The 24,380-nt window shown below is 57.6% G+C and overlaps 1 protein-coding gene across 5 annotated transcripts in view; it reads left to right on the forward strand.

Moving 5' to 3' along the window:
* The window catches only part of FAM214B (family with sequence similarity 214 member B), a 39,632-nt gene extending 15,274 nt beyond the window's left edge, over window positions 1-24,358 (forward strand). For 2 of the 5 annotated variants that reach the window (XM_030004956.1, XM_030004957.2), the window contains exons 3-11: window positions 1,620-1,779; window positions 15,516-15,717; window positions 17,462-18,734; window positions 20,335-20,393; window positions 20,698-20,794; window positions 21,259-21,417; window positions 21,821-21,889; window positions 22,362-22,567; window positions 22,910-24,358. In XM_030004956.1, coding sequence (XP_029860816.1) covers window positions 17,646-18,734; window positions 20,335-20,393; window positions 20,698-20,794; window positions 21,259-21,417; window positions 21,821-21,889; window positions 22,362-22,567; window positions 22,910-23,063 — 1,833 coding nt within the window. In that variant the 5' untranslated portion in view covers window positions 1,620-1,779; window positions 15,516-15,717; window positions 17,462-17,645 and the 3' untranslated portion in view covers window positions 23,064-24,358. Of the gene's footprint in view, window positions 1-1,619; window positions 1,780-8,062; window positions 8,403-15,515; window positions 15,718-17,461; window positions 18,735-20,334; window positions 20,394-20,697; window positions 20,795-21,258; window positions 21,418-21,820; window positions 21,890-22,361; window positions 22,568-22,909 lie in introns of those variants that run through there. The other 3 variants (XM_030004959.2, XM_030004958.1, XM_030004960.1) reach the window with 3 other exon arrangements.
* Window positions 24,359-24,380: the final 22 nt, after the last annotated feature.

Below are 24,380 nucleotides of genomic sequence, written 5' to 3' on the forward strand. Positions count from 1 at the left end.
CAGATTGTCAGCACAGCTCTTTTGTAGGTGGAGGGTAGGTCCAGCTTCCCGTGGATGCTGCAACCCGCCTTGCTTCTGTGAAGCACTCTTTATTTGAGGCAGTGCCCTAAGGGTTAAGCCACGGTTGTGGGATAGGGTTTGTAGCAGGAACAAAGAGGGCTTTTAAGGTCTGTGTTGGGCTAGGAATAGAGGGAATGGATTGAGCCTTTCCCAGTGTGTTGAATTACAAAGGTCATGGAGACCCTTTTGCTGGGAGGCAGCAGCGGTTGAGGTCCCTGCTGGAAGTGGGGCAGAGAGAAAAGAAATTGTGAAAGTCAGTGAGAGCAACTTCATGGGGAGCTTTAAGAGCAGAGTGAAAACTGGAACTGTATACTGAGATGAATGAGTGTTGAACACAAGGCTGGGAGCCAGGAGGCCAGGACTGTAGGCTTTGTGTAGGCCTTCTGCCTTGGGATTTTTGGGTGGTTTGGTTTTGTTTCAATGCCCCCCCTGCATGGTATTTGCATCACCCCCCCTCCTTCCCCCCCCAGCACCTAAATTTGCAGCGTCACTGGTGTAGCTAGCACTTGGGCCTCTCAAACCTGCTGTGAGCCTGTGAAGGCTGCAGAGGGTAAAAGGCAATGCCTGCAAGGGAGAGTCTCTCCAAAATGCAGAAGAGGAGACAGTCCCGGGTGCCTGCAGGCACATTTTGCCTTGACAGAAGAGGGAAGTTGGCTTTTTAGTGCCTGCCCAAGCTAAAACTGGATTTTTCACATGTAGATAAGCAGGAAGGCCCTATTCTAGCTGCTTTCTTAGCCCCTCTGCTTAAAGTCATCTGCTCAGGGTGCCCTGTGGAGCCCAGCACCAGAGGGTCCAGCAATAGAAGCTAGGGAAGGGATGGATGGCAGAAACCTCTGTTTGCCTTCCCACAGCAAGGTGGAAACAGGACACAGCTAGTTTCCATCTTGAGCTTTGGATGGTGTGAGCCAACCGGCCAGCCCACCCAGGACGTGTATGGAGGGCTGCAGGATGTGCTGAGTCAACAAGAGCATCCCCTTGGTGAGGGCGGGGGGCTGATCAGGGCTGCTGAGACAATAGGGGTTTCCAGCTTGCAGGAAGGGTGAGCGCCAGCTGGGAACCACACGGTGGGCTTTCCAATTTTAGCAAACTTGGATTTGTGTTACTGACCAGAAAAGGCGGTCCTTAAAACTTTCAGGCTGGGTTAGCAGGCACTTGGCAGTTCAGCTTCATCCCCTGGCACAGGCATGCTCCCCCATCTAAGCTTTCATTTAAAGAAATTCCACATCTGGTCTTTATGTTCAATCAGATGACCTTGGATGTGATTTTTTGGAACAAAGGGCTGATGCTTCATTGGGCTCTGTCTAGGAGATGAAAGCTAGTCCCAGGGAATACTCCATGAGGGTCACTGCAGCCACCACTTAAGTTAGCAGCCTGGAGGCTGCTCTACTTTTATCAAGCACCACGAAGGGAGAACTGTACGGAGCAGAGAGCTGCTGTCAGAAGGGGAACCCAGAAATAGAATGTTTGGTTCGGGGCTCTCGGAAACCATAATGACTTCTGTTCACCTTGGTAGCTGGCCTGTTCTGAGTCATGCTCTGTGTGTCTGTCCTTGTAACCAGGAACCATTTCAGCAGAAGCATCAACTTCGTATACATCTTGCTGCTTAGAGTGGACATTGAGAACGCCTGAACTTCTCCATCTGGTGTTGCCCCAAATCTTCTCTTCTCGTCCTGTCCTCTGGCATCACCTGTGCTGCAGAAGTGTGCTACTACCATAAAGGTAGGTGAATAAAGTGGCTCCTCTCTGTTGACAGTTCCTAGCTTGCTGACCTGAAACGTGCTATTTGAAGGCAGCAAGGTCTTGTCACTGTACTTTGGAGGGATGCTTTGCCACTCTTCTTAGCCACCTGGGCTGCAGAAGGGGAACACAAGGCAGTTGCAAGGGATCCCCTTGGTGTGGGAGAGATGTCAGAAGCAAGAGCAGCTTGGCTGTCTCTTCTCTGCTCTTCCCCTCAGCCTGGCTGGAGGGGGTGTGTTGCAGATGGGGTGTTACTGCTCCATTAGTCACAAATGGGGGGCTGGCAGGAAATCATCATGGTCTGGCTCAAATTGGAGCAGTCCCTGGCTGCCCTAACTGGGTGTAGGGCACATCCCTCAGCTTCCCCTTTGTGCAGGGGCTACAGCAGGGAGCCAGCCTTGTCTAAGAGCTCACATAGGTTATTGCTGCTCTCTCAGGGGCTCCCAGGTCTTGTAGGGAAGCCCATCCTTTCAGTGGTGACAGGCTGATTTAAGCATATGCATTTAAATTGCTGGGTCTGTCCCGCTGGTGCCTGCTGTGTTTCATTCAGGTACTTGTCCAGTGTTGTGATCTTGGTGACACCATGACCATGGTGTTGGCCCTGCCTTTGGCCTCGCTGATGACACACAGTGAGCACTATGGATCTCCACCCCTGCCTCCCTAGAAGGGACCCCAGGGACAGGAGCATCCTGATGAGAGGAGGGGTGGTGTGCAGGGGAAGCTGCTGGAGCCCATGGGACCCCGTGTGACAAAAACTTGGTTTCTTTGCCCTGAGAAGGGCTCTGTGCATACATGGTGAGGATCAGGAATGCAAAAATCTGTGGAGAACCAGCAGTTCTGACATACAGTGCTGAGCTTTGGCAGAAAATTGTTCTTTGTCCCTATTAATACGTGACATCCCAGCCCAAAACATTGTCCTTCCTTCCCTGGCCAAAGGATGGTTTAGTCTGTCCTTAATTCCTGGGTGTCAGGGCCGCCAGACCCGGCTGGGGCTGTGTGACCCTGCTGGAGTGATACTTGACTAACTTGTCCTATTGCAGCACCAGCAAGTGTTGTCCTGAGTAACCTGTGTATGGCTGTAGGCAAAATGTTGCAGCTGGCCAAGCACTACTGGGTGGAAGGGACCAGAGCCCCTTGTCAGTGTGACTCTGACCCATGGAATGTGGAGAGGAAAGGGCAAGAGAATAGCCTGTGTCTGATCCCAGTAATTTTCTCCTGTACTCAATGGGAAATGGATCCTCCAGCTACAACAGGCAGAGGCGCAGGTCCGTGACCGGGTGTGCTGCACAGACCGGCATCTTCCGCATGCGCCGGCGCTCTTGTGTGCTCTTCGACACAGATGGATGTGCTCTGGTACACAGAGCTGCTTGCCAGCTGGGATGTGTGTGCTGCAGCTCTTGCTGGGCTCCAGCACAGCTGCGTTGTTGCGGTCTTCCTCTTGTCACCTCTGTCTGCTCTGGTCCTCTCCGAGAAGGAGACCGAGGTTAGCTGGAGAGCCCTTGAAAGGGGTGATGCTAGGGGAAGGGTGAAGGGAAAGGATGTGGGGCAAAGCCTGGTTTAGCTTCAGCCCCTAGCATTAGGGGAATTGCTAGTCGGAGAAGCAGCCTGCAGAGGACATGTATATGTAGCATCATGTGTGTGGCTTGTACTGTCCGGATTCAGGAACTGGCCAAGCCTGTGGGCCCTGATGCCGAGTGAACATAGCCGTGCTTAGAAGAAGTCCCTTCCCGGCTCCCAGGAAGCTCTCCACCCCAGAGAGTCAAACTGGGAAGAGGCACAGCCTGGGGGAGTACGTTTGGCTGTACCCAAAAGCAGGTTAGTTGGCAGACGGCTCGCCTGTGATCTGAGCTGCTGCAGTGCCGGCTAACCCTCCCACAGCCAGCTGTGGGGGTCAGGCTGCTGGAGGGCTGATAAAGTGAACATATTTGCCTGGAAGGCAGCCTTAGAGCCTGGAGGAAGCCTTCCCCCACCATCGCTCCTTATCTCGGCAGTGCTGGCACACAGCAACACTCCCTGTCTGCCTTTCTGCCTCGTCTCCCCACCATGGACTTGAGCCAGCGGTGTCATCTCTGCCCCTCCTGCCGCTGGGCGCTGTGGGAGGCGAGGGCTCTAGCAAAGCCCGGCCAGGCTCCCTGCCTGCTTTGCTGCCTTGCGGAGTTCATGGCATTGCCCTGACAGCTGTGGCCGGGTTGCACACACACACCCTCGCACACACACACACACACGCGTGCGTGCACACGGCTGTGGCAGAAATGGGTGAGTCAGGCAGGAGGAGGGGGTGAATCACAGGGGAATGAGTCAGCGGGAAGCAGAGGGCAGGTGCTCACTGAGGTCTGGGCTTTGAGGGAACCCAAGGGCCTGGCAGCCCATGCCGGGTCCCCTGGGCGATGGGGTGAGGGTGCCAGAGGAGAGCTGGGAAAGCCACGGGGCTTAGCAGGTGGAGGCAGTGCCTGTGGCTTGGGAACGGGCCGGGATCCAGCTCGGCCACATGCTGAACCCATTCTCTGCCCACATCTCCTCCAGCTGTGGCTGTGTTGCTCTCCCGGGGCAGCCTGGGGCATCATTGGTGCTGAGGCTTTCCCAGGATGGACCAAAGATGAGCACCACAAGGGAGCAGTGCGGTGACCAGGTATCCCAGCCTCCGGTGCGTGGGGTGGATCTTTGTCCCCATGCAGGCAGTGGGGTGTCCAGCTGGCTCTGGGCAAGCTGAGCAGGTCTCTGTCCTGGCTGGATCCCGCCCAGTAACCTTCCCATCCACTCAGAGAGCAGGGAGAGGATGGAAAAATGAATGATCCCTGCTGGAGCAGAGACTGATAAACAGATAGCTCTGGATTGAGTGAACACAGCGTAGGGAGAGAGCTGGGACGAGGACAATGCGCTGCAGATCTAGGGGTAGGGTTGGTCATTGGCTCCAAAATCCCTTATGTGACCTGGGCTCTGCTACAGACCCTGGGGGGGTGTTCGAGGGGTCGTGGATGGCTGCTTCCCTCATCCAGAGTTTGACTCATGATGGTCCTGCTCATCACTCCTGAGGACAGGTCCCTCAGGGGCTTGATGGAGGTAGGCTTGGTATCAGTGGCAGAGCGGTGAAGCCAAAGCTCTCTGTATTTAGGGCCAAACTTCTCAGAGCAGGTACTTGGGACTCCCAGCTTAGGATAACCTAGGTGTGTTGCAGCAGGCACTGGTATTGCTGCTAACCAGAGCAATGATCAAATACGTGAACAAAACCAGCCCCCACTGGTCTCAGTGTTGAGGTGAGTCTCTTTTTTTCCAGCACCCCCAAGGTGTGCAGGTGTCTGCTACTCAGTGCTGGCTGCAGGTGCCTCCTGTCCTCCCTAGCAGCAGCCTTGGCTGGGCAGGATGGAGACTAACAGGCTCCAGCAGTCTCTAGAGATGTGCTGGAGCTCTGGCCCTGCTGTGGGGCTTCTGGTGTGCTGCAGCAGGCAGAGGCTGAGAACGGTGGGTTTGTGCAGCCTGGGAAAGGGAAGGCAGCGAAGGGGGCTCTCACCACTGCCGACAGCTGTGCATTTGGAGAGAAGCCGGAGCTGAGCTCTCCTGGGAAGTGCCCAGGGGCAGGGTGAGAGTCAATAGCACACAAGGGAGGTTCCAATTAGATATTAGGAAAAATATTTCCCCACAAGGGCAGTTAGACTCTGGAGCAGGGCCCAGAGAAGGGAGGCAGTCTTTACATTTGGAGACTTTCAGCCCTCAGCAGGGGCAATAAGTAACCTCCTTGAGCTTGGCCCTGCTGTCAGCAGGATTGGACCAAAACCCCCTGAGGTCCCTTCCCACCATTGTTGTTCCCCAGTTCTGCAGTTCTTGGGGCGCTTGGCAATGTAGCGTCTCACGGCCTGTTGGACTGACTGGCTTGGAAGCAAATGGAGGGCTCAGGGGGTTGTTCTGTCCATCCCCTTCTCCTGGCTTGGTTCGTCTCATCCATATGGTATTAGCAGTGCCAGGGGATGGAGACACTGTCTTAGCAGCATTGCCCAGCTCGTTGCTTTGCCCCACCTATCTTAGCCATTTCTCCAGAGGTCCGTCCTATTCAGTCCCTGCATGAGCACAAAAAGCCAGTTGGCAGTAAAGCACGGGGCGATAAACCATCCACCCTGCTCTGCTGGCAGTGCAGAGCTGTGATCTGTAAGGGGGTGCTGGCATTGTTGGGAGACTGGGGAGGATGCTGGCCCCCAGACCTCTGTCTGGAAGGGCTCCCAGGTTTATCTTATCCATGGTGCCCGTCCCAGAGACAGTGGCGATTGTGGGGGAAGTCACCAGTAGCCTTTTTAAAGGCTCCAGCTGCCTGACCATCCTGAGCAGATAGGGAGCAGATGGAGGCTGAGATGAGCCCAAAGGACTGTCTGGAAAGAATTACTTGCTCCCAGTATTTTCTGTTTCTTTGCCAGCCTTTTATTCTCATGGCTGCTCTTTTCCTGAGCCTGTCCTTCTGCAAGGCTGGCTGCTGGCAGCCTTATCAGCCTTGTCTTCAGAAACAACTTCGCTCTGCGATTTATTGTGTCTCCGAGCTTTGACCCTGGTGCCTGATGCTGCAGAAGCCTGTGTCTGGTATGTAAGTGCTCAAAGGGTGTTTAGGGTTTGCCTTATCCCATCCGCAAGAATGGTGAACTAGAGCAAAGGGGGCTGCATGTAGCCACAGTGCCTGGGCAGAGCTGACTCATCTGGCAGAGGCTGGAAGGATGTCCAGGCTCCCCAAATGCTTCTGTGTGGGTTTTCAAGGTCTAGGACACTCCCATGAGCGGTCTAGGACATTCCCATGAGCCTGTGTTAGTCCCCAGATCCCTTCTCAAGTTGCTCCTCTCAGCCTTTCTCTTGGGCTCGTTGATGCTGTGCTGCCATCTCACTCAGAGCCCTGTGTGCTCTCCCTTCCCCGGTAGTCCATTCGTTACTCAGTACCGCTCTAGGCACTCTTGCGTTACTTGGATATCCCTGTTACAACACCTGCGTGCATCAAGAGCAGCAGGGTCCGGTGGTCTGAACCAAGAGGGCCTTGGGGTCCATTTCCAGCTACACAGGTAAATCACTGCGTGGCCAGGGACGAGCTGGTTCTTGGTAGTCTGTGGAGAGCTCTCGGGTCTCTTGCAGGCTCTGTCTCCCTAGGAGGGTCAGGTCTGGGGAGACATCTGTGTCCCCAGCAGCACGGCTGCCACCAGGGTTGAAGGTGTTTTGGACCCAGTTGCTGGTTTCTGGGGTCTCTGAGCTTTGTGTGTTCCTGCAGAAGCAACGCAGCAAAACATGGGCTGCAACAGTGGCAGCAAGGCAGAGTTTGCATGGGGGCCTTTGCATCTTTCAGGGGACCAATGTGGGGGCTCGTGTCCTGTGCAGGTGGGTTGTCTGGGGATGCAGCTGTGTCTTGAGCCTGACCCTGTTCACTATCGTGTCTGTGAAGACGGGGGATGCCGATATGCCAGTGCCCCAGTGCCGTGTAGTCCCTGCAGGCTGAACCTGCCAGAGAGCCCTGAGAGCAGGTCCTGTCCGGCCTCCGCCTTACATGAAGCACCCGTTGAGCCTTGGCTTCCTCCATCTCCATGCAACATGCAGGTGCCAGGTGGATTCCCCCTTTCATCCCAAGGGTATCCCCGGCCACGTGCATTGCTCAGAGCCCTGGCAGCCCTGCAGGAGCCTGGGCCCCATGGAGGGGGTGGTGGATGCACCAGGCAGAGGGCTCTGCTGTTGGGACCCCACGAGTGGTTCATGGGAACCAGGACCAGTGCGTGGACCAGGTGGTTTGCCAGTTTCGTGGGGTGAAGTAGGAGCTAGACTGTGTCTCCCGCTGCCCTGCATAGGATATGCCTGCAGTCAGACATGCCAGTCCCTCCTACCCTCTCATTTCCCTTCAAAGAGGCTTGTGCACTTGTGTGTTTGCCTTCATTATGGGCAATAGTGTGAGTGTTTAGGTGACAGCTGTGACACCCCTTTTCCTAATGCCAGCAGGGTGTTTCTCTTTCACCTTCAGTCCCACAGGAAGGAGACACTTTCCTTTTCTGTGACAAGGCACAGGGCGTTGACTTCATGCTGGAAATCCTCCTTCCCTGCAGTAGCCCTGGATGTGTCCAGCTCTTTACGATCAAAGATGGACAAAGCCTCACCCTTATGGCCCAAATTTCTGCCCAGCCTGTGTTACCGCTCTGGCCTGTGCTGGACTTGAGACTTTCTAAATCGCTGCTGGAAAAGGGTGAGTTGGGTGGGTATGCACAGCTGTGTGTGTGTGGTATCTCCTCCCCTCGTGCCACGTAGCACAGGGAGTGGAAAAGATGCTGAATGTCCCCACAGCTGCTGCAGCCTTATCTGCAGGCTGCAGCTTGGTAACGCCGAGCTGGAGACCCGAGTGCCTGTGCCCAAGCACCTCCCTTGAAGGGCTCTTACGGTAAAAGGAAGTGTATCGCAAAAGGGGTTGCAGTGGGGACAGGCAGTTCCCACAGGGTAAACGCTGCCTGCACAATCCTTGCTGCCCTCCCCACCGCGGGCACTTCACCTGCTCCCTCTACCACGCATAGCTTTGATGCCTGTGTCGTGAGCTGCTTGGGGTAATGCATCACCCCCGGGACCTTCTCTGCTGCTCTGCGGTGGCCTGGTGACCATTTGGGGAGGTAGGGAAAGGTGATGTTGCTGTGGCTCTCCCAGATGGGCGTTGGGGACTCATCAGTGGGGTATGTGCAAGGAGGCTTGGGCTGGCAGGGCTGTAGATGTGTGGCAGCTGGGGATGGGGGGAGACTGGGGTAAGTTATGGTACAAGCTGCAGCGATCAGGAGGCAACAGAGCACGGGTAAAGAGCTGGGGACATTGGGGATGTTCATGGGGGTGCGTGTAAACAGGGCAGCATCTGATGGTGAAGGAGGACGGGACTGGGGTGGGAGTGAAGTGGAGGACACTTATGGGGATGCAGAGCTTTGGCTGCTATGTGAAGGGTGTGGGGAAGGCAAAGGATTGTGCATCCAGGATCAGGAAGTGTGGATGGCTACAGGGCATCAGGGTACAGAAGGAGCTGGCTTGGTAAGGAGGGAAGGTGGGGCTGTGGATGGCTGTGGCTGTATGTGGGAGTGGCTGGAGGGAGAAGAGAGGAGACAGCAGAGGTGGGAGCAAAAGGGGTCTAGTCACTCACTGATTGCCGTGCTGCCTTATCCCAGCTCACAAGGCATCACCCGCCCCAGGGCTCCCTGTCAGGGGCCCACGTTTTCTGTACCCTGCTTGTAGTGATGGAGAGCGGGTTGGGCTGTTCACACCACACAGTTAGATCACGCTTCCCACAGCACATGGCCTGGGACAGGGAGCTGATGGGATGGGAGTTACCAGTAAGCAATTTCCTTTCCATTGAGGTTGAGTTAAATGGGTCAGGATAGGGTTCCCAGGGCTTCTGATGCAGACGCCAACCCCACGGCATCATTCTTCCTCTTGGGACATCAGATAAAAAGGATTGTTAATGCTAACATTTGAGCATCACTTAGAATGGTGAGGGTCTAGTCCTGCTTGGACCTGGGGGATGCCTCCCTTGGACAAATGTCCTTATTGAACTTGAAACATGGCAGTGCATCGGTGCCCTGATCATGGCTGGAGACCCCAGATGTCCAGCAAGCGCAGAGCAGAAGTGGTCCCTGCCTTCTATTTGCCTATTTGACTTCTTGTGAGCATGCTGTGACCAGCTGCACATGCACCTAACTTTGTAATCACCAACGGTGGAAAATTTTCCATTGATTGCAGTTGGCACTGAGGTCTGGAGTGGAGCAGCCAGTCTACATGGTCATCCAGTGGCCAAGGTCTCCGTCCATCAGGCCACCGCCCCTGGAGAGGGACGGGAGGACTGGAAGGGAGCTGGCTGATGTGTCTCCGTGCCTGGGTGGCCAGGGGCTTGCTTTCGCCGCTGGCACTTTCTTTGTTGCCCCGGGGTGACTGCCGAGGCCACTGTGCCGCTGCAAGGCCAACGCTGCTGGGCTCTGCAGATTGCCCTGGCAGCAAAGCTTGCAGGCGCGGTGCCGGCTGTGCCTTCCCCCCGGGAGCAGTGGTGTGCGGCAGCTACCCCGAGGTGGAAAGACGCAGCTTTTTATGAAGCAGAGCCAGCCCAGAGGAATTTTCCTCTTGTGGCCAGCTGTTGTCCTGGGCCTGGCTTGTGTCCTCCAGCACTTCCCAGCCGGCACTGTCTTGGGGAAGGGAGCGGGAGCTGGCCCACCCTCCGGACTCCCTGTGCTGGGCAAGTGGGTGCCACGTCGGGCTTGTGGGGGTGAGTAGCCGCGGTGGAGCCCAGCAGCATCCTGCTGCCTCTGCAGGGATCCTCTTGGGCAGCGGAGAGTTTTCCCCACCCCCAGCTCTGCCGCTGCCTCTTTGTTTTCTGGCAGAAGCCTCCGTGCCTTTTCATTGCCGTTGAGGCGCTGAGCAGGAGCCTACATGTGCCGTGTGTGCGTCTCGCCGGGAACGTGATGTGGGCTGGCAAGCCTGCCGGGCCGGGCGTCTCCCTCGCCGGGCTGCGGAGGCCAGCCGGCAGCTTCGGGGGGTCTCCTTTCCGTGGGCCGTTCCTCCGGTCGAGCGAGGCTTCGAGGCCGCTGGTTTCCTGCGCGAAACCCTCTTTTGTGTTGGCAGCGTTTCTGCACCTTGCCACAAGTGGAGTAAGTTGGATGGGAACGGGCCGGTCCTCAGCTGGGCTCCGCTGGGGCCTCGGTCTCTCCGCTGCGGTCCTCCCTCGCCCTCGCTCCCGCTGAGAAGGCACCTGAGATTAGAGCAGCGCCGGGGTCTGCGGAGCCGGATACAGCGGTGGCTGAGGATTGCTTGTGCTGCGCCTGCCTCTCCGTGTATTTGATCTCTCGACTTCCAGCGGGGACTGAATTCCTGTGCTGGATTCTGGGCTCGGCTCTTGTGAAAGGATCCAATTATTTCAGAGCTTTGAGCATCTCCATTTGCTGCCCATATTTGCGGCACCCGGGTCTGCGCTGGCTGGAATTCCAAGTGATTAACGTGGCTGTGACATCCCTCCTAGGGGTGTTATCTTTGCTTGCTGTCCCCCACCGCCCCCCTCTTCCTCCTCCGGCAGCGAGCGAGACAGGCAGGCAGAGACAAAGGTCTGTCCTCAACCTGGGCTGTCCTCCCCGTGAGCGGCTGCTGCATGGGATTTCCCTGCCCTGCCTGCTGCAGGTTTCCTGGGCTCCCGGTCGAGCGCTGGAGCTGGGTGGCCGTGGGCTGTATCACTGAGGTTTGAGCCTGCTGGTGCTGGGTGGGCAGGGGGTGCTGCCGGCTTTGGAGAGCTGCCCGATTGTCCTGCCGGATTTTAAGCTGCTTTTCATTCTTTGACTGTGCTTTCCTGGGAAGAGGGGCAGCCGTGCATGGAGGGGAGGCTGGCGGGGGGGGGGGGGGGGGGGGGGGGGGGGGGGGGGGTGGGGGGTGGGGGGGGGGGGGGGGGGTGGGTGTTTGGTTGGTTGGGGCGTGGGGAAAGCTGTACACAGGTGGCTGTTGCATAGTAGGATCTGCCTGCAGACCCTGCAAGCCCCCCTTCCCAGCTGCAGGCTATTGTCAGCATCACTGCCTGCACGCGAGGCAGCCGGGCAAGGTGTGCGGAGGCGATCCATCCCAAGACATGAGGCATCAGAGGGAGCAGGGGTAAGCCCCCGGGCCCGGAGCTCTGCTCCAGCTCCCCGAGCTGCCGGGAGAGGTTTCATTGTGTTATCCTGGGTTGGCCAAGCGGAAGGGCTCGGTCCCTCTGGCACCTGTGCGTGGGTCTGGGGAGGCACCACACATTGCTGGGCAGACCTCAGCCCCTCAGGAGCCTGCTGCAGCCTGGAGCCCCAGGAAGGTGCCCTGCAGAGAGGGCTACTCTGTCCCCAGGGGCTTCTGTACCCTGTCAGTGTCCCCTCCTGCGGAATGGGAGGAAGGGCAGCAGCAGCACCTCATGAACACTGGTGCTGCGGGGCAGAGGGAGGTGTCGGAGCTGTCTCTGGTGGTTTCTAGGAGCTCGCACTCCTAACATGGGTACTGCCCCTTTCCCCGTGCTTCCCCTCTGGGCTCGGGCTTCCTCCCCGTTATCAGCATAGGGGCCAGCACTGAGTGAGGCTCTGCAGCTGCATAAATCTGGCACAGCAGGAGGCCTCCTGAGGACCCCCAAAAGCAGCACTTGCCCCTGCAGTGGGGCAAGGATGCTCCCTCCCTCTGCATCCTCCCTCCCTCCCTCTCCCTTGTTTCCACCAAGCGTAAGCTCCTTCCTCCCCAGCCTGAACCCCAGAGGAGTGCCAGAGCCTCGTCCATGCTGTTCGTCTTTCCCTTCATGCACAGTTTGTTCCTCTAGCATCCCTGTAACCAGCTTCTCTCCAGGATTCCCACCTCTCCTATGGACGGTGCTGGAGGTGGTCCCCAGCCTCATGTGTCTGTCTCTCTCCTGATGGTGATATGCATGATCTGTCAGGCTGTGGAGAAACCCTTCTCTTGTGGCAGCATTGCTGCTAGTGCTGCCGTCCTTCAGGGTTGTGATGGAAACTTTCTGCCTGCTAGCACTTCTTAAGCTCTACTCTTAGCCTGTGCCAGGGATCTTCTGGGCTTGTACTTGCACTGGTTAGATTTCCTTCCCTCTCCTTGGGTTCAAATAGGACTGATGGAGCTGCGACCTATTCTTCAGGCAGTCTGTTTCCAGTAGTTTCTGTTGCCTCTTGTGCTCTGCTCCTACTGAGGATGATTATTTGCCCACTTGTAATGACAGCCCCTCTCCTTCCTGGCTGTGTGGTTCCTGCTTCACCCCCAGTGAGGCTGCGAAGGTCTCCTTAGCCCTTCCCAGGAGAGGGAGCAGGAGGGAGGAAGGCAGGAAAAGCCACTTTGGGGTTGGTTTGGGGTTTTTTTGTGGCCTAAATGGTGCAAGGACCTCTCTCAGCCCTGCCAGTCCCCAGCCATGGCGCTCTGCCCCAGGCAGCAATGCTCAGACCAAAGCTGCTTGTGCACCAGCCGTGTGTCCCCTTGACTTGCTGGCAGTGCCGCTCTGGGAAGCCGCATGGATCCCCACTGGGTGAGCGTGGCCCCTTCGGGCACAGCTCTTGCTCTCTTCGTTGCACTGGTGCTGTGCTGCCAGTACTGCCAGGCTTCCCTTTCCAAGGGCTCTGCCGGTCCTGCCCCATGGCGAATGCCCCCCTGGCTGGCAGAGCTACCCCCACACCCATCCAGCATCCTTTCTGGCTGGTACAGTACAGTTAAAACAGCAACAGATCCTTTTGCAAGCTGCAGCCCAGCATGTGGTACAGCTGCTGCATCACCCAGCCAGGGACCCCTCCTCACCTGCCATCCTGCTCTGTTGCTACCAGACTGAGACCATGGCCTTTTAATCCTGGGTCCCCCCTGGATGTGCTAATAGCAATGAAATCAGCAGGTAAGCCAAGTCCCCAACCCGCCCCCCAGGCCTGGCTGTGTCATCCCGCATCAGGGTCTGGTGGCTCGGTGTCCTCGGGGAATATAGTGACTCTGCCCCAGCGCCTGGGACGCACTCCCTCCCTGCAGGTCCTTTGGCACTGGGTGTTTTGTGGCTGTTGAAGTGTAGTGCCCTTCCCCAGGCCTCGCCAGGCTGGAGGAAGAGAGGAAAGCTGTGCCTGGCATAGCTCCAGACACAGGTGCTTGGAGACCCTGGCAAAAGCACAGGGCTCCTCCTGTCCTCTGAGCATTGAGGGGACCTGGGAGCTTGGAAGGAGCAGGGCAGAGAGCAGGAGGAGCTCTGGCTGGCCTTCCCCCAACAGGCAAAGCCCTTTGAGTCCTGTCTTGGAGTCAGAGCACCAGCACAGGCTGAAACACTGGCAAAATCACCATCACTTGGGCTTAGGAGGGGCCAAACCCTTAGCTTGGGCACATGGAGCCCCATGTGCTGCATCGAGGGGGTGGTACCTGTGCTGCTTAGCTGAGCTGGTGAGGACCTGGACCTGGCTCTGTCCCATCCGGGTAGCCAGAAGTAGGGCTCTGGAGATGCCTGGCTCAAGGGGAGGAGAAGGGATAGGTGACCAGGTGCTGTCTCCCCGTCCCTGCTTAAGGTGTGGGAGTCCCTGGCTCCCGTGTTGCTCTCTTGCTGTGTACGGCGGTGGTGGGCTCCTGCTGGGTGCTGTAAGAGGCTGAGCTCTGCTGCGAGCTGTCTGGGTTCTCAGTGGGGAGGAGCTGCCCTGGGAGCAGCCAAGGGAAACCCCAAGGCTAGGTGAAGGGGAATAGGAACCTCCCTTGGACACAGTGCCTTGTATCTTGAGGAGGGTGAGGAGCAGTGCTGTGCTCCGTCTGGTCCCCATCCCAGGCTGATGGGCAGTCCTCCAGGGGGATGTACAAGGAGATCCCAAGGTGTACTTGGAGACACTTTTGGAGTGGGCTGGGGAATCCTGGCATTTCCCAGCATGATGCTTCAAGTGACAGTATCTGGGCCAGCAAGACATGGTGCAGCCCCTTGTGCTAGGTGTGTGCGCTACTAGCTAGTGCTGGAATCAACTGGTGACTGGTGTTGAGGTCTTGGCTGGGATGGATTTGTGGTGTCAGCATGTCAACCTCTCCTGATGGACCCATTCTCCTGAAAGGCAGCTGCTGTGGGGGAGCAAAGGGCTGTGACTGCAGAGGGACATGGGAAGGAGAAAGAAAGGATGCAGGTGAAACTGTATATTTGTCCCAGCATGGACATGCGCAGGAAGGATGTGGCTTTCTCCCCGCTGCACCATGCTCACTCTTGCTGCTGGTTGCTGATTTTGCTTCCCAGTGGTTGACTGTCCCACGCAAGTCATGGTACAAATCTCCCCTAGGGATGGAGGAGAGAAGCAGCAACCTTCCAGGCAGGCAGAGCACACTGTGTTACCACCTCAGCATACACCCACAGCTGTGGGCATTCACTTGCTTTTCTACCTGACTTGGTGCAGGCCCCGTGTGGGGTGCCAGGAGGAGCTGATCTTTACAAAGAGCTTTTGCTGAAGTTTTGGACCAGAGGTTTGTTATGTTATGGTGTTGATTTGCCCTGCAGCAAGTGCTCCTTGGGAGCTGGTGTTCTGGCTAGTCACTGGAGCTGCCCTTCCCCAGCACTGCTGACAGTGGCTTTTGGGCTGGCTGACTCTTGGGGACTGGCCATGACTGCCTGCTAATTACAAATCTTATTGGAAATGTAATGAATGAATGCCCATTTCCTGGGGCAGGCAAAGACAGGCAGTTAGCACAGTGAATGACCTGCTGAAGCTGGCTTCCCACCTGCAAGGTGATGGGATGCAGAACTTGCCAGGTGCCAGAAAGGGAGTGCACTTGGGTGTTTGGTGTCTCTGAGCATCTCTTTGGCGATTTTGTTCATCTGCCTGGCCCTGCTCTTTCCAGATTGAGAACAGTGCTCATCATGATGCCCAGTGCATCACTTGTCTTTTCTTGGGTTTTATTTCTCTCTCTTTTTGTTGTATTCCTTTTCATTACTATTATTCTTATTATAGTTTTTATTGTTGTTGTTTTTATTATACTTTATTTTATTTTAGTTATTAAACTGTTCTTATCTCAACCCACGAGTTTTACTTCTTCCCCGATTCTCCTCCCCATCCCACTGGGAGTGGGGAGGAGTGAGCAAGTGGCTGTGTGGTGCTTAGTTGCTGGCTGGGGTTAAACCATGACAGGAGGTTGGGAGACGTTGAGCCTTAATGCTGCCTTCTCTGCCTGTGTGACCCCACAGGCAGGCAGTACCTTCCTGCTGTTCTCCTGAAAAGCATCTGAATCACTACAGCCCTGCATCTCCCGCTTTCCTTCCCCCTCAGAGCCACTGTGGAAACTGAAGAACTGGAAAGGATGGTGCAGAGGTTCAGAGGCATACTGTGATGGTAGAAGCCATTCCACGGCAGCCACGTCGCTTCTGGGGGATGCCTGGCTGGGAGGTGTTTTCAGCTATTTTTGCCTACGACCGCACGCTACAGGACAGGGAAGTTAATCTGGAGCAAAGCAAAGTTCTGCTGCAGAGTGGTGAGTGTGGGGAGCAGCCAGGACAGGCTGCAGCATGGCGTGTTACACGGAGGGGTTGAGGTTGGCAGGGACATGTGGAGGTCATCTGGTTCAACCCCTCTGCTCAAGCAGGGCCACTTTGAGCCATTGCCCAGGACCATGTCCAGACAGCTTTTGAATATCTCCAAGGATGGACACTCCACAACTTCCCTGGGCAACCTGTGCCAGTGCTTAGTCACCCTCACAGTAAAACAAGTATTTCCTGGTGTTCAGAGGGAACCTCCTGTGTTCCAGTTTGTGCCCATTGCCTCTTGTCCTGTCACTGGACACCACTTGAAAGAGCCTGGCTCCATCTTCTTTACACCCTCCCTTCAGGTATTTATACACATCGATAAGATAGCCCTGAGCCTTCTCTTCTCAAGGCTGAACAGTCCCAGCTTTCCCAGCCTGTTCTCTCATAGGAGAGATGCTCAGGTCCCTTAATTGTTAGTGGCCCTTTGCTGTACTCAGGTGTGGCCTCACCAGTGCCGAGAGAGGAAAGAACACCTCCCTCAACCTGCTGGCAATACTGTGCCTAATGCAGCCCAGGATACCTTTGTGGCAAGGGCCCATTGCTGGCTCATGTCCAACTTGGGTGTCCAGCAGGATCCCAGTGTCTTTTCTGCCAAGCTGCTTTCCAGCTGGTCAGACCCCAGCATGTGCTGTTGCATGGTTATACCTTTCATCACTCCTTTTAAACAAAATCCCTGGGCTTAACCACCCTGGCCTGCTGCTTTCCCATCCCTATCAAGGCAGGGTCAAAATACCACATGCAGCCTGATTCTCCAAATAGCCTTGACCCACGTGGAGAACCAATTCCCCTATTCCTTGCCCACCTGTAAGCCTTTGCTCCACAAGAGCCTGCAGAGCTGCGGGGACAGGCAAAGGGCAGAGCTGCCAGGCACAGGCAGTTTTTCAGGCTCTGGAGCTCCTCAGCCTGCCGGTGACTTTTCCTGCATCTCTTCAGCTCTTGCAGCCATTTCAGTATTTACCATGCCAGAAAAACTCATGGCCAGGATTCTCACAGGTCTCAAACTGGGCTGAAAATCAGAAGTGAGGCGCCATGCAGCATGGAGGAGGTCAGGCCCCCAGGGCAGGCAGGAGTAGGTAGATGGTGCAGGAGCCTGTGGTGGGCTCTGCAGCCTGTGGTACCACCCAGCTGATAACTGAGGTGGTGGAGGTCCCTGATCCAAGCTGGCAGAGATAACTGTGATGTTAGGTCAGGTTCCTGTCCCCGACATGGGGCTGGCAGCGTAGAGCACCAGCCTTGCCTTGTTCAGTGCATGACGCTGGGCCAGGTCTTCTTGGCGAGCCCTGGGAGATCTTGTTGCTGTTGCCCAAAGGGGTGATTACAGGCCTGAGCCCCTGGGACTGGTCTGACCTGCCTGACTCCTGCACTCCCGAACAGCACAAGCATATCAAGTCCCTGGCAGAGGGCAGGCCCCCTTCTCCTCACTTGTCCAGACTTGTCCCCAGTAGTCTCCAGCCTGGCTGGAGACTCCTCTCTGTGCCCAGGCCAGGAAGGAAGTGCTGATCCTGCAGGTGGGTGATGCCAGAGGGTTCCCCGGAGAGCTACACCAGCCTGGTTCCTCTTCCCATCCCTGAAGAGGGAGGTCCAAGTGGGGCTGTACGAGGAGCTGCCTGTGTCCCAGCAGGTCCCTTGCGATCAAAAGCCCGGACGAGGACAGGGATACCGGGCTGATCTCCATCCTCCTGCTCTTTCCAGATGCTGCGCTGCAGTGCACCCTGTAGTGGATGAATCACCCAAACGTTCTGAGCAAGGCAGGGGTCTGGCTCCCACCCCCTGTTCTTGCACCCTGACCTGTGGCACTTTACAGTCCCCCTCCTGCTGCAGCTGTGTGGGCTGTTCTGACTCTGGCTCTGCTCAGCGTCCAGGCAAATAAGGCGTCATGCGGCACATCCACGCGGAGGATGCTCCCCTGCCCCCGGAGCACAGCACGGACCCCAGCCTGTCCCAGCCCAGTGGAGAGGCACCCTTGGAGCCTTCCTCGCAGTGCTGCACCCACCGCAGCATCCTCATGGGGTACAATGAGACAGAGATCACGCGCCAGAAGGTTTACCAGGTCTCCATCTTCTCCCATCTCTCCAGCTCCTCTGAGAACATGGAGCAGCGGGCAGGCAGCCGACCAGCTGTCAAGAGAGCTTACCCCAAGCAGCAAACTCCAGAGGCAGGGCGAGATCCCAAACGAACTCTCTGGGGTAGTGGGGTGGTGGATGGCAAGCACGATGGGAGCCCTGGGCAGGCTTCCTTGGATGATGATGATGATGATGACACCTTCGAGGACGGTCTGCTGGTAGAGGAGCTATCCCTGAGCGGCTCTGCCCAGCACTTCTCCCACAGTGGGCTGCGGGTGGTGGAACACCGGTGTGAGGGCAGCCCTAGCCAGAGCCCCAAGGCCAGCAAAGAGGACAAGCTGCAGGATGTCTCCTCCTCCTCTCGGCCCCAGCACATTGCTTGCAGTACTTTGCACATGAGAGATAGTTGCCCTGTCTCATCGGGGGATCAGCCCATAGACTATGGGGAGAATGGGGAGCAGGCAAGCAGCTACAACTTACTACCCTTTGATTTGCACAATATTGCACAAACAGCCTGGTTGGACTCTGGTGGGAAGAGAGAGAAGCCAGGAAGCAGCCCAGCTCACAGCAGCTGGGCTAGCAGAGAAGAGGAATGGCCAGTGGTGGCCAACAGGTGCAAGGATTCCCCGCTGCAGACTGCACTCAGCTCTGGGCCCAGCAACCTGAGGTCACCAGGAAAGACACCCTGCAGGAGCAGCCAGCTCAGCAGCAGCAGCTGCACAGTCAAAAAGAAGCTGCTGTCCACTGGCAGGGTTGTGGCTGCCTCCTGCTCTAAGGATGAGAGTCTGTCCCCACTGGCAAAGAAGAAGAGGTTCCTGCCTTCCCATCCAGTGCCCACGACCTGCCGCAGCACTGATGCCAAAGGGGCCCCTTTCTGGAATCACCTGCTCCCTGCAGCCAAGGTGAGCATTGCTGGTGGGGGGAGGCAGGGAATGGCCTGGGGACACCCGGAGCTTAGGGCTGTCCCCGTGGGCAATGTGGTCCATTGTGGCACCACGCCCTGTCCTGTCCCAGTGCCACACCACTGGTGTGAGCAGGGCAGCAGCTGACAGCCAGCCCTGGGGGACATGGTCTGTAGGTTGTCACCAGCTCTTGACACCTTGTAGTCACTGGATCCTCTGCTTGCAACCATCTCTTTAGCCTGGAGAGCCTTGCTGGGACAGGACATGACCTCCCCATGACAGCAAGAGCTGGACACATGGTGTGGGGCCACACTCAGTGTCTGACAGCTTCGTGTTAAGCTAGACTTACCAGCAGGCTTGGGAAGAGTGGCTGGCCTCTGCCTGCCAGACGAGGAGGAAGGCAGAGTTGTGGGATGTCTTGGGTCCCTGGCCGTGATAGCCATCAGGGCAAGGGTTTGGTGGCAGGGAGCGGGACTGGACGTGCTCTGGCCAAGGAGCGGGAGCCCCAGTGCTGTGTGCAGAGATGCCACTGGCTTTTCTGCAGTTCTGGGGTGCTTGTGGCATATCCCCCAAGGTGCGACAAGCTCTCAGAAATGGGATAGACTCCGGAGGTTTGCAACCAACCTGGCAGCTCAGGAGTTGTCTGCGATTCCTCCTTCCCTCCTGACCAGCTCCCTGCCTTCACCGTGTCCTGCCAGCTAAGGCTGCAGCAGGCTCATGCCAGAGCTGGCACGCTCCTCTCTTTCCCTGGGGCATCGCATGGTGCAGGGACCAACAGCAGAGCTACTCCAGCTTCTTGCTGCTTGGAGCCGGGACACACTGTCTATGGGGCACAGCTCCATCCCTGCCTGCACGTGTTTTTTTGGTGACTGTCCCCCAGCCCGGCTGTCCCCAGCACTGCCCTTGCAGAGTGAAGCCCTCCAGCAGCTTCCCTGGGTTTTCCTGCCCGGTCATGCCAGCCAGCTCCATCATCCCTTTGTGTTGTGCTGCCCTTTGTGTGGCTTCCAGAAGGGAAAACCCCTGAAAAGGGGACATCTTTTAAAGGAGGCTGCAGTGTGGCTCTGGCTTTAACCCCCTACCCTACAGCTGTAGGAGCCTGGCTGTGGGCAGGGGTGGGCAGCACACCCCTCTGCCTGGCAGCACTACCAAAAACTTTGCGTGAATCACCAGGGGACGGGACTTTTCCCATCCTGGTCAGGGAGCTTCATTGTACGTGTACCATTCCCTGGAAGGTGCAATGGGGTGTTGGTGCATTCCTCTCTCTGGGGGTGTCTTGTCACTGGGGCTGGTCCTGAGACCTGCTTTGCAAGGTGGGAGTCATGTGCTGCACCCTCGGCTTGGGTACCAACACCCTCATCCCCAGCAGAGCCATTTTGGGGTTTGGGCAGCCCCACGTCCCCACCAGACACCCCAGCCCTCGTACTGCTCTGCTGGCTGCCCCTGCAGAGGCTACCTACAGCTCCCAATGGATGGGAGCCTGTCCAGTCTGCTGGGACTCTCGTGGGGCTGTGGGGCAGGGCAAGGGGCGATGGCACCTCCCAGGGGTGTGCAGTCCCCGCTTGCTGTCCTAACATGGTTCTCGATTTCATGTCCGCTCCAGAGCTCTGTGGATTGTGCTGCGATCAGGAAGAGACTGAAGAACGGGCTGTGCCTGACATGGTGAGTGTTCTGGCAGCCCTGTAGGATGGACATGGAGACTCAGGGTGCCCGGCCACTCCAGCAAGCTGCTGGGTTGGGTCCAATCCTCTTCCCTGCCCTGCCCCAGACATCTCCCTTCCACAGGACCCCAGGCTGCGGGGTGGTGGGGGGTTTCTTCTGCCCCTAGAGGGTAGGAAAGTGGGTTTAACCTCCACCAAAGAAAGGGTTGGGGGGACCTGGAGACGGATCTACATCCCCAGGGACACAGGCAGCCCGGGGCTGGATACTCTCCAGTCCGACACCAATCTTGTCTCCTCTCTCAAAGGGAACACCTCCGCAACAGCCTCCAGAGGGGCACCAGGTGCTCCGCAGCACCCTGGGCCACCACCACCGTCAGCCATGCTCTGCTGGGCAACTTTGAGGTAACAGTGACCATCTGCCAGGGAGGGAGGTGGATCCCAGGGGCTCCAGACTGGGCTGGTGACAGGTGTGAGAGGCTGAACCTGATGGAAGCCCTGGTGTGTCGCGGGGCTGATTGTCCTCAAGGGCCTGGTGTGCAGTAGCCATGTGGCACAGCCACCATCCACTGGCAGGATGGCTCAGCTGGCAGATCCTTGGGTGATGCACCAGGACCCTGGACCCTGCTGAGTTGGCTGCTGTGGAGCTGAGCCGAGGAGCTCTCACTGCTTCTGTGTTAGATGGCTTGTTTTAGCCCACCAATTCAGGATGGGTCTGTCTCAGAGCGAGCAGCCAGGGCTCCTCATGGATGGTCTCTGGACAAGCAGACATGTGGTAGTAGTGGAGATGGGGGTGATCTCACTTGCAGCTTCGAGACAAGGGACTGGAATGGTGTTTGAAGGTTCCTAACGCTTCCCTCCTCTCTCAGGAATCCATCCTGAAAGGCCGCTTTGCACCATCGGGGAGGATTGAGGGGTTCACGGCTGAGATCGGCGCCAGTGGCTCCTACTGCCCCCAGCACGCCACCCTGCCCGTTGACGTCACCTACTTTGACATCTCCGAACACAGCGCGCCCTCGCCTTTCCTGGTACGTGGACAAGGGAGGGCTGGGACTGTGGGGGAGGTGAGTGGGGGCTGTACCCAGGTGCCCCTCTCTGGAGAGCGTGGCTCAAGCAACCACCTACCTGATGAGACCACTAGCTGTGCCGGGAACAGTATTTAACCCAAAAAGCAAAGAGGGAGAGAAGAGGAAACCCTTGCAGGCATATAAAGAGGCAGGCTGCTGCCCAGCCGTCTCATGGCTGTTCCTTTGCCATCACGACTGTGTTGCTGCTTGTTCTTCCCCTGGTCTGGAGAAGGACTGAGCTGGGTGTCTTCTTGCTGCCTTGTGCCAGGTGTTCCTGGCGAGGAGGGCTCTCAGCCCCGTGCTGGGTCGCAGCTGGGCTCTCCATGGGCTTTCTCTCTCTCACATGCTGTTTCTTTTGCCCCAGGGAGTGATTAACTTGGAGGCCTTGGGAAAGAAGGGTTATAATGTCCCCAAAGCTGGAACCATCCAAGTGGTGAGTCATTCCCTGGCCTCCAGTAGCACCATGGGGAGGGGGCCGGGTGGGCTCCAGTTGCCCCCCAGGGTGGATACGCTCCATTATGTTGTTTGGCAGGGTAGCAGCCAGAAAGCTTGTGCAGAGGGGGTACATGGCCACCAAGACAGCACAGCGGAGGGTGGTACAGGGTCCCCAGGGTGCTAGCAGGGAGACAAGGTGGTGGGAGATGCAGGGAAGGAAGAGATTGGTGAGGAGGGATGGGGTCTCGGCAGGAGAGCATGTATTGCACATGGGGCAATGGGATGGGATCACAGGATTGGAGGTGAGTGGAAAGGACTGGCCTGTGGGCCTCAGGCTAAGCCCTCTGGGGCTCATGTGGGGCTTTCTGGACCCTTGACCCTGCTGATGCTGCCCCCAGATGCCCCAGCCCTGCCCTGCAGATCCATTCCTGTGCTTTTCCCAGTCTCACCCCCTACTCCTCTGCCCCCAGACCTTATTTAACCCCAACAAGACTGTGGTGAAGATGTTCTTGGTGACATACGACTTCCAGGACATGCCAGCCAACCACATGACCTTCTTACGCCATCGCATTTTCCTGGTGCCTGTGGGGGAGGAGGAATGGGCAACCACGGCCCCCAGCAACCCACCAGGCACCGGCCCACCCCGCAGGGTCCTCTGCTACCTGATGCACCTAAGGTAGGGCATGCTGGGAGGGATGGACGCCTGCCCCAGGGTCACCCCTGGGCTCCTCTCCCATGTGTCCCTGCCGTTGCCAAGCCTGCAGGCCAGAGTGGGGAGTGATAGCAGCCTGACGCCCTCACCCTGGGGAGGAGCGGGGACCAGGTGCTTCTTTGGGGAGGTCAGAGCTGCCACCCTGCCCAAGGGCAGCGGTCTCTGTCCCTCTGAAGGCAACTGGAGCGTGGCCACCTTGACCAGGGGCTAAAGTAGGCGAGGGGTTTGTGCCCCCCCCCTGCCGAGGCTGTCCTGCCCATGCCTGGGAGCCTGAGGTCCCTCTGCCCTGCTCTTGTCTCCACTCAGGTTTCACAGCTCCAAGTCAGGGAAGATCTACCTTCACAACGACATCCGGCTGCTTTTTTCTCGCAAGTCAATTGAGGTTGACTCGGGGATCCCCTATGAACTGAAATCGTTCACGGAGATGCCGAGAAACCCCTGTTACTCGCCCTGGGCCTGACCACCTCTATACCCCAGGGCCGCCGTGCAGCCTCCAGCCCAGCACATTGGGGAGAGACGAGTAAAGGGCCAGCAAGCAAGCACCACGTTGAAGTATTACCTTCCCCACATGCCCCTGCCCTCCTGAGCAGCACCGTTACCGTCGCTGTGCCCTGCAGCACGGCTGGGATCACCAAGGGGGCTTCACCAGGAGGGGAAGGGCCTGGGGATGAGTCCTAGCCCTCCGGGGACATGTCCAAGCTTTCTGCCAGTGCTGCTGGCAGCTTGGAGACTTGGCTGTTGCTGGTGGGGGGGACCAAGAGTTAGGCCTGGGGCCCCAGGTGAGGCTGCCCATTACTGATCCCAGGGTTGGGAGCAGAAAGTGCTGAAGAGTTTGTATTTATTAGTATTTATTGTTGCTGGGAGCACAGAGGAGTGGAGGTGCTGCGCTGTTCTTTCCCCCACACTGTCAGTGCCGGATGAGGCCCGGAGCTGTGCAGGGGTGCCCATGTTGGGGCAGGGCTGTGGCGACTGCAAGGGTAACTGGGGCTGGGGCCGCCTCGGCCTGGGGGAGAGAGGGTGACCTACCTCTGATCCAGTGTGGTCCGGTGCTGGAGGATGGGGCGGAAGCCCTAGCTTTGTCTGTGGGAAATGGAGAAGTACCAGAGGACGTGGAACGGGAACGGGGCTGGACCTTCACGAGGGGGCTTGAGGGTGATCTGGAGGAGTACCTATCCCTGCTGCAGCCTTGAGACCTGCGAGCCAAGGCCAGAGTGGGTCAGAGAGGTGAGGGGGCAGGAGGCAAGGGAAAAATGAGCTTGCTCGCCCCTTGTCTGCCTCACCCCTATGATCTGGGGTCTCTGCTAGGCTCCTAGTTGAGCTCTGAGGAGGTCCAGCCCCTCTGCCTAAGGGGGAGGAAGAGAGGGATGGGTCTCCACAAAACCCTATGCCAGCCTACGTGGGGCTGCGAGCCCCGGGGGGCCAGGGTGACTTGAACCGAAGGCCACCCCGTTGTTCACATTGCTCTCCGCCCGGTCGCAGACCCGGGGTGCTGGGATCGTCGCGACCGGCCTCCGGGAGCAGCGGGCGGAGGGACCGAGGTCTTGCTCTCCCCTGCCCGGCGGCTGCCGGGAGGCTCCGGCTCTGCTGGCCTAGCGGGGGCGGGGGGGGACACGGGGCGGACGGACACAGGACTCACTCCCACCGGCACAGGGCCTACTTCACCCCACGGCACCGGGTCCCTGAGGTTGGCGGGGAGGTTGTATCGGTACTTTTCTGGCTTGTTTCTAATTTAATAAACGCCTCTTTGGAGCTTCACAGCGGCCCGTGTCGCTCCTGG

The sequence above is a fragment of the Aquila chrysaetos genome, chromosome Z (assembly GCF_900496995.4).
Source record: "Aquila chrysaetos chrysaetos chromosome Z, bAquChr1.4, whole genome shotgun sequence".
NCBI lineage: Eukaryota > Metazoa > Chordata > Aves > Accipitriformes > Accipitridae > Aquila > Aquila chrysaetos.